The sequence below is a fragment of the Echinops telfairi genome, unplaced genomic scaffold (genome assembly GCF_000313985.2).
Source record: "Echinops telfairi isolate 266 unplaced genomic scaffold, ASM31398v2 ScPeMD7_26;HRSCAF=91, whole genome shotgun sequence".
Taxonomy (NCBI): domain Eukaryota; kingdom Metazoa; phylum Chordata; class Mammalia; order Afrosoricida; family Tenrecidae; genus Echinops; species Echinops telfairi.
Genome location: NW_022103923.1, coordinates 5,726,323 through 5,741,219, shown reverse-complemented (window position 1 = coordinate 5,741,219; position 14,897 = coordinate 5,726,323). Strand labels below are relative to the sequence as shown.

Sequence of the window (14,897 nt, the reverse complement as noted above, 5' to 3'; positions counted from 1 at the left end):
TTACGCTGACCGCTGTCTCCCTTCACCCACTTTTCTGTTGTCCATCCCCCCTGGGAGGGGGTTATATGTAGATTAAGCCCTAGCAAAAATCAGCTAGCTTTATTTGTACATAATTCTTTCTGCTAGTTCATTTGAAATTACAAGGTAGCCTTTATTTGAACAATTTAGTTTGACATTTTTTTCATAGCAATAGACACCACCACTACCTCAAGAAATCAACAAACCTCACTCATTCCTTTTTTTTTAATCCGTGTAACGTCATTATAATTTATCACAGAAAAATTAGGAGGTGGTTGTATCAAGGTATGGTGTGCTTTGAGTTTTCTTTGTATGAGAGCCTCTTTTGAGACGCAAAGAATTATTTGATATGTTTATATTCTAGGTTTCTGTTGAGATCTTACTGTTTTACTATTTTATTTCCTTTATAAATTGACAGGCCTTACTTCAGACTCATGACGTAGTGGCACATGAAGTTTACAGTGATGAAGCTCTGAGAGTCACACCTCCTCCCACCTCTCCTTACTTAAACGGTGATTCTCCAGAAAGTGCTAACGGAGACATGGATATGGAGAATGTGACCAGAGTTCGACTGGTACAATTCCAAAAGAACACCGATGAACCAATGGTATGTAGGAAAAGGAAGTTCTCTATTCATAACATCCCAGCATGCGTTAGATCCGCTAACTTCAACTTGTACAATTAGGGGGAGGGGAAGAGGGCATGGAGAGTTTTTTAAAAAATCTATTTCCAGATCTGAAATTTCCTTCTCACGTGCTCTCTCCTAGAATTTCTCTGCTTAAACACAGTCCTTGGGCATGCTGCTTGCCGATCTAAAAGAAATGTATGCCTTGATGCATTACTCCAGCATGTACAAATTCTAGGACAGCAAAGAAAAGGACAGTTTGAAATGTTAGCAGTGTTGGTGTTAAGAAAAGGAATGTTTCATGGCACTGTTTTAGAAAAGAAAAAGCTCCTTTTACAAGTCCGGTGCTTTCCTGATCTTCTGCCTTCAACAATGAGAGAAAACCCAACTCAAAGGCATTCGACAAATTGAGTAACAAATACCTCCCGTTCGCATCTACCTGTTTCACTGTTAGGGGCCATCAGGGCAGTCCCAACTCCTAGCGACCCTATGGACAGCACATCGAAACCTTTCTGCAGTTGGAGCCCATTGCTGCGGCCGCTTGGTCAATCCTCTTCATATGAAGACATTTTCTCAGTGCTTAGGACCCGCATTAGAATGGAATCAGTGCCGAGGCGTGCCTTATTCTCATCGATTGGAAGTCAAGGAAAGACTACTTGTTGTTAACCAGACAAGACCCTCTAGGTCAACCAAACAGCATATGCGGAAACCTGGTAGTGAGAAGGTTCTTCTTATTGTAGTTAGTTGCCATTGTAGCTGCTGTGGAGTTGACCTGGACTCATGATGACCCATACACAATAGAACAAAACATTGCCTGGTCCTGTACCATCCCATTGATCAGTTGCATTCCATGGGGTTTTCATTGGCTGACTTTCAGAAGTAGAAAGAACATTAGGCCTTTCTTCCTAGTCTGTCTTAGTCTGGAAGCTCCACTGAAACCATAGCAGCATTCAAATGGTTGTGCATGAGATTAATTGGGTGGGAATCAAACTCAGGTGTTTCATATAGGCAGGAATGTTACCACTGACTCATGACAGTGCTCTTAGCATCATTTTAAAATAAAAAGCAGGGACCATTGCTGGATTACAGAGAGCAAGATGAATGACTGGAATCAGAGCATCCAAGGGTTGAAAGACATATTAAGCATTCTGTCCTTTGTCTTTAAAACAGTGGGAAGCCATTGAAGTGTTTCAAGTAAGAAGGCCAGAGGATCATTGTAGAAGTATCATTTTGGAGACTGGTTAGAGGGTACAAGAGTGAATCTTGGAAGGCCAGTTAAGAGGCTATTATAAGGTGACCAGATTTGAACATTGGTAAAGCAGGACACCATTGATAAAACTCTTACCCTGGTGAAATAGCCACATGGCAGCCGAGAACCGTATACCCTAGTTTGTCGTGCATTCTTTCCAAAAATTGGGACTTTTTAAAAATGCCGTGGGACGCGGGAAAAACCGGGACTGTCCCGCCAAAAGCGGGACGTCTGGTCACCTTAGGCTATTATTGTAGTAGCACAGAGGAGATAATGAAACTCTGAACTAGAGGAATGAATGCCAAGATAGAAAGAAGTGAGATTTAAGAAGTAACAAATGAATAAAATCAATAGGCTTTAATGTTGTGTTGACAGCGTATCAAGGATGCTCCTTAAGCATTAGATTTGCACAACTGGATAGACAGTGATGCTACCCATGGAGACCAGGAACATTGGAAAATCTCCAAATTTAGAAGGAGAACCATATCTTTAGAAAAAGAAAGAAAAACTTTTAAGCCTACAGGTTTCTAGTTGTTTGCCCAATGTGTAGAACAGGGACACTGGGTCACATACAAATATCTTACTTACTTATGAAAGTCACTCCTCCACTTATTCTTTTTATACATTCATTCACTCCGTTAGCAAATATGTAAGTGGCTACTATATGGCATAGTTGGGCTGCTAACCATAAAGTCAGCAGGTTGAAACCACTAGCTGCTCCTCAGGAGAAAGATGAGGTTTGCTGCTCCCATACAGATTTACAGCCTGGGAAACCCACAGGGCCAGTTCTACCCTGTCCTGGAGAGTCCCTTTGAGTCTGAATTGAGTCAATGGCAGTGAGTTTTTGTTTTCATGTACAAATCACTCTGTAAGATGCCAGCAACATAATGACAAGACACAGAGCTCATGTTTCACAGATGAGTTGGCAGCTTTTCACAGTTTGTGCAAAAAAGCAGTTCTGACAAAGCTAGAGAAGAGAGACAGCTGTGGCACCGGGGCAGGAAGAAGGGGTAATGTGCAGCCAAGCAAACCAGAGAGGAAGGTGAAAGGGGGAAGAAGGAAGCCCAGAAGGGTTTTGTGAGCACCATGTTCTGCAGCAGCCTCACGACAGTGGCTGGCTTTCTGGATGAGGGCTCGCTACCTAGAAATACAGACTAAGCAAGGACTTCAAACTGCCTCTTGGAATTAATGTCTCAGAAAGCATAAAATAGCTCTAAATCTTTCCGAAAAAGCTCCTCAAAGAAGCCCTTCTCCCTTCTGTTACGGCAGTTAAAGTGTGTTCCTTCTCCTTTTGACGAGGTGCTATTAAAACAGCAATCATTTTGTGGAAAATAAAAACCGTATTTTTAATAATGGAGTATAATTCTTAGTTGCATTTGATATATGTGTATTGGCTTGCTTAGTTGCCCTATAAAGTGTTAGATTACTGTGAAGTATCCACCTTTATAATTTATTTTGATTTTGAGACTTTACAACGTGTCCAACTCTGCCACGCCCACTCCCCAAGGGTGATACACTCCTATCAAACTCTCTATGTTTTCTTGTTTGTAAACATTGCACCCATAATCATTTCTCTGTTAATTGGGATTTCCATTGTTGCACACAAAGACCCAACTGGAGCTTCCTTAGGCAATAAGGGAAAAGCTTATGTAAACAAGGAAAAATCCATCTCCCTCAGGCTGGTAGGTTCAGGACTAGGCATATAACCCAATCACGTTGGGCTAATACATCCTTGGGATTTGTGAATTTAGGAACAAAGAAAATATGAGTCCATTTCTCTTCAGAAAAAAGATGTTTTCCTAAACCGTGGGGTGCCTTCCCAGTAGAAGGGCCAGATTTGAAGCAGACAGAATTTAATTACAGCTGGTTTAAAGTGAACTTCCCTTGGCCATGAGGGCCGTTGATGGTGCATTGGGTAACAAGCAGGGCTGCTAACTGCAAGGTCAGCAGTTCCAAGCCACCAAGCATTCCACAGAAGAAAAATGAGGCTTTCTCCTCCCGTAAAATGTTCCAGTCATGGAAGCTCACAGGGCAAGCTCTACTCTGTCTTATAGGGTCACTACGAGGCAGAATTGACTTGATGGCAGTGAGGGGAGTTTCTGTTTTCTGATTCCGCTAGCCCTAAGGGACCTTGTCTGTCTTGCACAGTACTGTACCAAGTAGGGTTCCTAGCAGAGGACAGGCGTTGATGTCCATTGAATGGATACATCAGTTTATTAATTTTAAGGGTGGTACTTCCATCATATTGTCATTTCTCTTGGAAATTAGATTTGGCTTACACATTAATTCACAGCATTTTTCTAGCTCATGATACATGCTGATTGAGTATGCAAGATGGAAATGAACCTTGAACATTGCAGTTGCATGTTGGGACCAGAAACAATTTGATGAAGCAATTTTTCACCCTGCGGACTATTTCTAAGAACTGCAAAATAGGAACCATGCAAAAATTACACACTTTTGGAATTATACAAATAAGATAAACACTAGATCATAAAGCCTCCGATAGTTTCATGTAAGTTTTCAGATAGTACGATTATTCAGTGGTTAAGACAAGAGAGACCCTGCCTTAGCCATCTCAAGTTCATGACTAGTTTTCACTGAAAGACGGCATTAAAAATACAAATCTCTGAGCTCTATCTCAGACCTACTAAATCTAAATCCAGCAAGAATGGGTTTTTAATTCAGCATTATATGTAAAAGTTCCCTATGTGGCTTGTGATTCTTATGACCAACCAGATGTGGTACAAAGATATGTTTATGAAGACTTATGCTATAGTGAGTAACTGGGGGGGGAAATCTACTTCCAGAACAATATTCTGTCATGAAAAATGGTGGTGAAACTTCTGCTTCTGATCAAGATGGAGTAACAGGGTCAGATTTACCCTCTCACCTAAAATAACAAAAATATATATTTTTACAGGCAAAATTACATGAAGCAACAGCTTTTAAGACATTGGGCACCGGGCAACAAAAGATAAGGATCCTTGAGAGATGTGAAGCAAGGGCAAGGAGTTCTCCTACTGCCCTGCGAGGATCTCCAGGCCACAGCACAGGGAGGGGGGACTGAAGCAGAGGCAGCTTCAGATAACAAAATCTCACTGCCATTGAGTCAGTCCCGACACATGGTGACACTATAGGTGGGACAGAGTAGAAATGCCCCTTGTGTGTTTCCAAGACTGTAACTCGTTACAGAAGTAGAAAGCCTCACCTTTCTCCCAAGGAGAGGCTCATGTTTTCGAACTACTGGCCATGTGGTTAACAGCCCAACATGTAACCACTATACCAACGGGACTCCCAAAGCCAGACTTCCTGAATTGCAGAAATAGAAAAATGCTGTCATACTAGTATGACAGCAACCCACATACCAAAAATATCTTTACAGTCTTCTTAACTTCTGTAATTAAATGACCTAAAGCGAAATGGCAAATATAAAAAGGAGGCGTGTTAACGCATAGTAATTTTTCTTTGCCTTAACTTTTTACAGGGAATCACTCTGAAAATGAACGAACTAAATCATTGTATTGTTGCAAGAATCATGCATGGGGGCATGATACATAGGCAAGGTAAGTTTCCTATATAATTCTTTCCTTTCTTAATTTTGTTTCCCTGGAAGCCTAGTAAAGTGAGTGCCTTTTTTAATTTGTTTGTTGTTTATTTGCTTATATGATTCATTTAAACATCTGTGTAACTTAACAATATTTATGCAAATTTTTTATCAGGCTCAGCCTCCCATTTGTTGTTCTCATTCATCAAAGTGTGCTCCTGCCTGTAGGTAATGGAAAGGAGGCTACATTCAATGTCTCATGCTGGAAGTTCTCTGGGCCACTTTTGGATCCTGACTTAGTAGAGACCGTGACTATCAAGCAAAGTATCATTTGTCCCAAGGATGTAAGGAAGACAACTATTCTGGGACATGAGATGTACATACAAGGGGGCTTCAGAAAGTTGATGGAAAAATTCTATCGATCTTTTCCATTTTTCCATGAAGTTTTGAAGCCTCTCTCATATATAAAAAGCTTAAGTAACAATTCAAGAATTACTGTATATACTTGAGTATAAGCTGACTCAAATATCAGCCAAAGCACCTAATTTTACCACAAAAACTGCATTAAAAATGTGCTGAAAAACTCCACTTGTACACAAGTATATACGGTACTCTCTCAGTTGAGATGTTTGGGTATGAAGCATACTGTGAATAAAGTAGCAAGATATTATGAGTCTAAAACTCAAATGGTAGAATAAGAGATATGAAATCTATAATTAAGTTCTTAATACCTAGGACAGTGAGTGTAGTCATTCTCAGGAGGGAATTCACTAAGGACTGGCATGGACTAAAAGATTTTTTTTTAATGAATCATTTTATTGGGGAGCTCTTAGAAATCTTATGACAATCCATCGTTCAGTTGTATTAAGCACATGTGTACGTATGTTGTCATCAACATTTCCAAAATATTTTCTTTCTACTTGAACCTTTGGTATCAGCTCCTCTTGTTTCCCCTGCCTCCCCCACCTTCCCACCCTTGGGAATCCTTGATCAATTATATACTGTTATTGTTATTTCGTGTCTTACACTGTCCATTGTCTCCCTTCACCCACATTTCTGTTATTCATCCCCCTGGGGTGTGCACTATATATCCAACTTCGTAATGGGTTACCCCTCCCCACTCTCCACCATCCCCCTCCCCTCATGATATCACTAGTCCCACTACTGTTCCTGAGGGTTTTATCTGTCCTAAACTCCATGTGTCAAGAGCTCTTATCTGTACCAATGTGTGTACCCCAGTGTAGTCGGATTTGTAAGGTAGAACTGGGTCATAGTATTGGGGCGGGGGCTGGAGAGGAAGTATTCAGAAACTAGAGTCATTATATGTGTTTCATCAGTGCTATACTTCACCCTGGTTAATTGTCCCTTCCTTGTAACCCTTCTGTCAGGGGAGTGTCGATTTATGTACAGATGGGCTTTGGGTCTCCAATCCAACCCCCCTCATTCACATCGATATAATTGTTTGCTTGGGATGTTTGATACTTGATCCCATCAACACCTTATGATCACACAGGCTGTTGTGCTTCTTCCACACAGGCTTATTTACTTCCCCAATAGATGGCTGCTTGTTTAACTTCAAGCCTTTAAGACCTCAAACGCTATATCTTTTGATAGCTGGGTACCACCCACTTTCTTTACCACATTTGCTTATGCACTCATTTTAGACAAAGATTTTCTGAGAAATAGAATTTTAGTTAACTCTCTAGGATAGGCAAGGTTTTATAGAAGCAAAATAGATTTAAACTCCTGTTTGAAAACACTAAAGGAGCCTTGCTGGTGTCATGGGTCATACATTGGGCTGCTAACCACAAGGTCAGTAGTTGAAACCCACCAGCTACTCCACAGGACAAAGATGAGACTTTTTGCTCTTATGAAGATGTGCAGCCTCATAAACCCACAGGGTCAGTTCTATCCTGTTCTATAAGGTCACTATGAGTAAGAATCAACTTGATGAGGATGGGTGTGGTGAGCTTTTGAAAGCATTGAGTTACATATTTGTATAATCTGCACTAGTATTCAGAGTCTATTCTAAAAATTATTCTCCTGGCAGACTTCCTGTATTTAAGGTAAGGCTATTTTTGGACTTAACACCTCTTTTCTTAACCCCAGACAGCAAGAAGTAGCATCCTAAACACTGTGATGCCTTACTGTCCTCTTTAAAGATGGGCACTGTGAACATAGGATCGGTTCAGACATCATTGCTGCTTTCAGAGGAATCTTTGTGGGGTTAGCACACCCCTTGTGCATTGCACTCACAGGAGGATGCTCGGTTTTAGGTTCAGTATGTTTTCTCCTTTGTTTTGTTTTGCCTTTTGCCATGCAGTCAGCAAAGGTGGAGCCATCCTTTCTTTCGTCTTCTTATATGGCTGCACTGGCTCGGGCCTCCAGTCTTTAACCCCTTCCTGGCTTAATTATTTTCTTCTTGGACCTTTGTGTTGCTAATGTGTGTTTTCAGTAAGGGAAAGCATACTGTAAAAAAGAAATTTTTTGAGATCATATGGATTGTTGAGATGATTGTGTGGGCTGTGTAGACTCTGGTGGTAGGATTGGCAGAGTCAGACCACTTGCTTCAGACTCATCAGGTATACAGATCCCCATCCTATAAACAGGATAGTAGTTCCCTGAGAAACCTCCAAGGCTGAAAATGTTTGTGGGCGCTATATGCCCCAAATGTCACACAAGGGTTCATAGAAGTGGTACAGCATACCTCCTTGTCCTATTCCTGTTTCAAAAACAAATCTTTCCCATGTTTCCCCAGTAAGAATACTTACTGTAAGTTTTTAGAAATACCTTTGATTCCAAAACCAAAGGCAAACCCACGGCCACCGAGTCAATTCTGGCTCATAGCAACCCAAAATTGTTCTTCCGCAGAGTTGCTCGTGTTTCCAGCCCCCACCCTTGCAGTCCAGGGTTCACCGAACAGTGCCCCCTTTGATTAAGGCTAAGGAAATGTCCTGATCCGCCCTGTTGCTGAGCATATTTGTAATGATTGGGTTTTGAATTTTACCAAATGTTTTGTCTGCATCTGCTGATTCGATGTTTGCTGTTATCGTTGTTGTTGTTTTCATTTAAATTGCTCATGTGGTAAATGACTTTCAAAGATTTTTTTTTGTTTCAAAGATTTATGAATGGTAAAACCTTCCATGTGTTTCTCAGATGTTTCCAGTTTAGTCGTTACATGTTAACCTTTTTATGTATTGCTCAATTCTGTGCACTTAAGTTTTGTTTGGGATTTTTGTACTCGTGGTTATGCTTGGCACTGAGCTGTAATTAGTTCCCTCTCTGATGTTTCTGTTTGCATTTCAAATTGGCTTTATAGAGTAGTCCATTGGAAGAGCTTTATAGAATAGCTTAGTGAGCCTGTCCCCTTCATTTCTTCTCTGAAAGACTGTCTAATATTGGAAGATGAGTTTGTACCTTGAGAATTTGGTAGAACTTTTTGCAATTGCTTCATTAACTTTAGCATTCATAAGACTCTACAGACTTTCCATAGTTTGAGTGTGTTTGGGTAAATTACATTTTCCTAGAAATAAATCTATTTGTGTGTGTGTGTGTGTGTTTTAATAGTGCAGTCGGCTTGTTCATATTAGTTCCTTGTCTTTTTTACTCTCTGTACTGTTTTTATTGACTCCCACTTATAGAGGATTGCCTTAACATGTGCTTTGGCAATCTTTGATTATGAGCTCATTGCTTATTCTGATCAGTGGGCCCACTCTGGGAATCCATGCTTCCAGAGAAGGTTTTGCCCCTTCTTCAGGTGCTACTGTTCTGGGACTGTAGCCACACTGAAGGCCTTGGCTCCTTCCGGAAGCTTACATTCAGTTTCTATAACTTGCTATTGGCTCCCGGCTCAGAATCCTAATAGCAGGCACCACTAGTTCACGCCACTCTCCGTCTGCCACATTGTGGATCCAGCTCACAGGGTTCTGTTGTTTGCAGGGGATCGTGGGGTGGAAGTGTGAGGTGTCCTCAGAGCTCCCCACTTTTGGGAGACTGTTGCCATTTCAAGAGGTATACCTTCGGCAAGATATACTTGTGCTGTAGTGGGAAAGTCTCCATTCGCCTTTTCAGCCATGCTGGAAGCAACGGTCCTCACGGTTTTTGTTTGGTTTTGATTGTATTTTCAAAATGCAAACAATTAGGGAGAAAAGTGCCGTAATCACCCATGTGGCCATAGCCGTATTCATAATTCCCTATGATTATCATGAACTCATAGCCCCACTTGTTGGTGGTGGTGGTTGCCAGTGAGTCGATTCCAACTCGTGGCAATCCACGGTGTGCAGAGGAGAAGTGCTCTGTGCGTGCGCTTCTCAAGATGTGACCTTTCAGAAGCAGGTCGGCAGGCCTCTCTTCCAAGGTGCCTCTGAGTGGGTTCAAACTGCCAACCTTTTGCCTAGCTGTGGAGCGCTTCACTGTTCGCATAACCCAAGGACAGTCCACACTAGTTTCATCTATATTTGCGACTTTAGTATTTTGAAGTGAATCCTTAGCATTTTATTTCACTTATAATTAGTTTTAAAAGAAAGGCTCTTTATAAACATAACCACAATCTTTCCTAAGCAGATAGAACAATTCTTTAATATCCTCAAATATCTACTCAATATTCGAACTTCTTTTACTGCTTGTACTTTTGTCTGCAGTTGATGGTTTGAGTCACACTCCAGATAAGGGGGCCCCATGGCATTTAATTAATATGTCTCTTAACCCTCTTTTAGTTTATAGCTACCCTGTCCTTGCCCCCCCCCAAGCCCCTTGTGATTTTTTAATAAAGTCAATTCTGTGTCCTCCAGAATTTATCACATTCTGGACTTAGCTGGTCGCCTCAATGTCTAGTAATTTAATGTCTGGCCCTTTTATTTCCTGAGAATTAAAATTAGATGTGGAAGAGCTATGCTGGCACAGTGGGTTAAGTGTTGGGCTGTTGACAGCAAGGTCAGCAGTTCAAAGCCACTCGTCTCTCCTAGGGAGAAAGTGAGGTTTGTCTTCTCCCTGAGGAGTCACAGCCTCTGACACCCGACGGAGGGCCGCTGGAAGTTGGAAGCGACTGGATGGCAGCGGCTTGGCTTGAGCTTTCATGGTTGAGTTAGATATAGAAACTGGTTTGGCCTGATTGAGGATCAAGCATTGAGCTCAGATATATTCTACTCGCCTAACACCTATGTTAGTGAGGAAATGTGCCTTCGGGGAGCTCTCCATAACACAGTGTGCTTATTTCATTTTGTTTTCCTATTTCATTTTCTTTTCCAACAAAAGAAGTCTTCCTAAACTTCCAAAATGCTTTGGCTGTCCAAGCACTAAAACTGTTCATCCTGTTCAAGAAAGTCAGTGTATTAGCACGAGCACACTTGATCAATACAGAACCAAAACAAACAAGGAATACTGTGTGGTCCTTGGGGTTCAATCACTCTTTCCAGCTGGAGGGTTACAAAATATTTGAAGCATAAGAAAGGATCGTTAAAAGGTTGATTTATTTTTAATACTATTTCGGTGTTATATGCCTAGTATCTAAGCCATTCTTTGAAAATAGGCAACATTTCTGTATTGGGGGAGCCCTGGTCCTGGAGTGGGTTATGCATCGCACTGTTAACCACATGGTTAGCAGTTTGAATCCACAAGCCACTCAGGGGAGAAAGATGAGGCTTTCTTCTCCCATAAAGAGCTCCAGTCTCAGAAACTCACAGAAGCAGTTCTGCTGTGTCCTAGAGGGTCACTGTGAGCCAGAATGAACTCGATGGTAGTGAGTTTGGTTTGAGTTTGGTATCATATTTGACAAATAAAAATGATAATAATAATAGCAGCAAACACTTTCATAAGTGCTTATTATGTGCCAAGAGCAGTTCTAAGCCCTTTACTTGTTTTGTTTTACATGTTTTGTTTGGGGTTTTTTTAATTAATTTTTTATTAAATAATAATTTTATTAGGGGCTCATACAACTCGTCACAATCTGTACATACGTCATTTGTGTCCAGCACATTAGTACATATGTTGACTTCATCATTCTCACAACACCCGCTTTCCACTTGAGCCCTTGGTGTCAGCTCTTTTTTTCCCTCCCTCCCCGCTCCCCCCAAACCCCTGATAATTTATAAATTATTATGATTTTATCATATCTTACCCCATTCAACATCTCCCTCACCCACTTCTCCGCTGTCCGTCCCCCAGGGAGGAGGCCACATGCAGACCTTGTCATCTGTTCCCCCATTCTCCCTCACCGTCCCTCCACCCTCCCACCATCGCCACTCTCTCCACTGGTCCTGGGGGGTTTATCTGTCCTGGGTTCACTGTATTTCCAGTTCCTATCTGTGCCAGTGTAAATCCTCCGGTCCAGCCAGATATGCAAGGCAGAATTGGGATCATGGTAGTGGGTGGAGGAAGCATTTAAGAACTAGAGGAAAACTACACATTTCATCGTTACTACACTGCACTCTGATTTGCTCCTCTCCTCCCCGCAGCCCTTCTGCAAGGGGATGTCCAATTTCCCCCGGATGGGCCCTGGGTCCCCACTCTGCACTCCCCCTCATTCACAATTTTATGATTTTTTTTTTTTTTTGGTCTTTGATGACTGATACCTGACCCCTTCGCCGCCTTGTCATCTTACAGGCTGGTGTGCTTCTTCATGTGGGCTTTGTTGTTTCTCAGTTAGATGGCCCCTTGTTTATCTTCCAGCACCTTTACATGTTTTCAAGTCACTTAATCCTCAAAATAAGGCTATGAGGCAGGTACTGTTTTGGTGAGTTTACTGCATGAATGAAATAATTTTACTGATGCCTTATTCGTACCTGTGTCTGCAATGTTCATCTTCATTATTTTATTATGTTTTGCTACCTCGGGATTTTAATACTACAAAAATCTATGTCGTCTCATGTTCGTTATGTGTCATTTCCTAGGTACACTTCACGTTGGTGATGAGATTCGAGAAATCAATGGCATCAGTGTAGCTAATCAAACAGTGGAACAGCTGCAAAAAATGCTTGTAAGTTACTGAAACGTGTTGTTATTTCTCCAAAGACTGGTTTTCAGTGCGTTAGCCTGTTTTTTTATGTTTGTTAGTGCGTAAATAAAGGAGGGTTCTTTGCACTTTCTAGTACCACCATTTGCGTGGACTTGACACAAACCCAAAGGAAACGTTCTTCGAAGTTGACAGCTCGGGGAATGTTCACATCCAGTGGAGTTTGGAAAACTGTGTGCCCCCTTTTTAACAATTTGAAGTGTGATGCTCTCCTTTTGAGCTTTATTGCCTGTTTCTTATCAAGCTTAAGGAACATCCTTTCCAGTTGTATATACCTCAGAACTAATTTCTCACTGACTTTAACAATGTCAGAAACCTCTGACCTGTGTGGCTGAGTCATAGCCAGCTGGATTGGATTTCTCCACAGCACGAGGGAGAGGAAAGCAATGGAAGACCAGGCCAAATTTGACCATCCATATCCAACTTGATGGGTAATTTTGGATTTGTTTTTGAAAGCGGAATGGCAGGCCCTTACCTAGGTTCGCTGCCTTAGTCAAGCAAAGGAAACTGCTCCTGAACATCTGGCACCTCTTCCCACTGCATTGTAGCACCTCCCATATTAAGAATACCTATCAAGTGTGAAATCAGCACCATGGATTCACTATAATTTTTTTAAAGCCAAAATTTTTAAGTCAGAAGAAATTCTATGTAGTAAACCATCGTACTGTATCACAAAACCACATTCAAACTCACGGTCATAGAGTCACTTCTGACCCAGAGCAACCCTGTAGGGCAGAATAGAACTTCCCACAGGGTTTGCAAGCTATGAATCTGTACAGCCGCACACTGCCACAGCTTCCTCCTACAGCGCAACTAAGGATTTGAGCCACCAACCTTTCCGTGAGCAGCCAAGATCTTAACCACTGCACCAGCAGGTCTCCTTGATAGTAATCCACCCCCCAAAAAATCCATTTCGATCAAGTCAAATTCCCACTCATAACCACCTGGTAAGACCCTTTGAAGAACAGAGTAGAACATCCCCAGAGGGTTTCAAGGCCATAGCCCTTGGTGACACTGCTGGGGAAGCACTGGATCGGTAACCACAAAGTTCAAGCCCAGCAGCCACAGGAGCAAGATAAGACTGCCTGCTCCTGTGAAAATTCACAGCCTCAGCAGCGCTCTAGGTGGCTCTGAGTTGGAAGAGACTCGATGGCAGTGGGTTGGGTTTGGGGGCAGAGAGGGGCTTTTTTCCTAGGAATCTTGACAGAACCAAACTGCAGAGCAGATGGTGAGTTCAAACTGCTGGCCTTTCCCGTAGCAACCAAGCACTTAACCACTGGGCCACAAAGGCCCTTTGTAATGTGACACACAAAATCGAATTTTTCTGTGATTATTACCCAGCTCAATGCATAGTCACTCTTAAAAGGCACATCACTCGGAGCTTTTGTAGCCATGTCCATAGTGAGGTGACCATCGGAGGTGTGTTACTCCTGTGCCATCTATGACCAAGAAAGAGCCTCTTGGCTTGGCAGTGTGCTCCCCAAGAACTCCCTCTACTGTATACAGAAGGACCCCTGCCTTTGTAAAGCAAGGGCCCTTTAGCTCTGTGTGCTCTTAGGTGGCTCCCACTACTTGCCCCCACACGTTTTGAGAGGTTTCTGACTTGTTTTGTGTGCAGCATTTATTTGTGAGAGAACACTGTCTTTTCTTTTTGCTCCCCTCTCCAGAGGGAAATGCGGGGGAGTATTACCTTCAAGATTGTGCCAAGTTACCGCACTCAGTCTTCATCCTGTGAGGTAATGACGCTAACGCGCCACCCCCATCTCCTCCGAGTTCTTAACTAACTGTCTGCTGATGGCTGAATGTTTTTGCTTTCTGGGAAATCGTTTCTGCCTGTGCTGTTAGATCACCGCACACCAATTTTACAACAAAGATAACGGAACAGAGTAGGTCCCCTCTACCTACTCAACCCTGCTTCCATGCGGATCTCCTCAGCACTTTAGTCTCAGGCCGAAGTCTAAGTGAAACAGAGAGCAGCTACACGTAAATGACCTAAGACTTAATTTTTTAAAAGATGGAATTTCTGAGGGGGAAAAATGAAGACCATAATTGCAATATTATTTCCAGGAAGTACATTCACTTCCCTTGTTAAGAAATCACATAGATACTTCTTCTTTCCAAGAATCTGCAAAGTGAGCTATTTCTGTTAAAGTACAGTTATTCAAAGAACAATGACAGTTCTCCTTAGTTGATTTTAAGTCGATACAGAATTGGTAACGTATGTACTGGAAGAACATGGGCTTCGGCAATGCTTGGCGAAATTATCTAAATGTTATGTGATTCGTACACAAGTTACGTCCGCTAAAGGAATCCAGGCCCAAAGATTTTTCTTATATTAGGCTGATCCTCCAGAAATTGTATCCTTTCCAGCATGTATTATTCAGTTTCGTGCTAGTTTTTAAATGAGATCCAAAAGTTTGTTCTTTTCTATTTGGAACTGTAAACTGGC

At 41.9% G+C, this 14,897-nt stretch overlaps 1 protein-coding gene across 9 annotated transcripts in view; it reads left to right on the top strand.

The window, feature by feature from the left end:
* Window positions 1-14,897, top strand: part of CASK (calcium/calmodulin dependent serine protein kinase) — a 512,028-nt gene that overhangs the window by 458,905 nt on the left and 38,226 nt on the right. For all 9 annotated transcript variants that reach the window (XM_004714576.3, XM_045289402.1, XM_045289401.1 and 6 more), the window contains 4 exons: window positions 437-625; window positions 5,380-5,458; window positions 12,327-12,412; window positions 14,116-14,184. In XM_004714576.3, coding sequence (XP_004714633.1) covers window positions 437-625; window positions 5,380-5,458; window positions 12,327-12,412; window positions 14,116-14,184 — 423 coding nt within the window. The remainder of the gene's footprint in view (window positions 1-436; window positions 626-5,379; window positions 5,459-12,326; window positions 12,413-14,115; window positions 14,185-14,897) is intronic.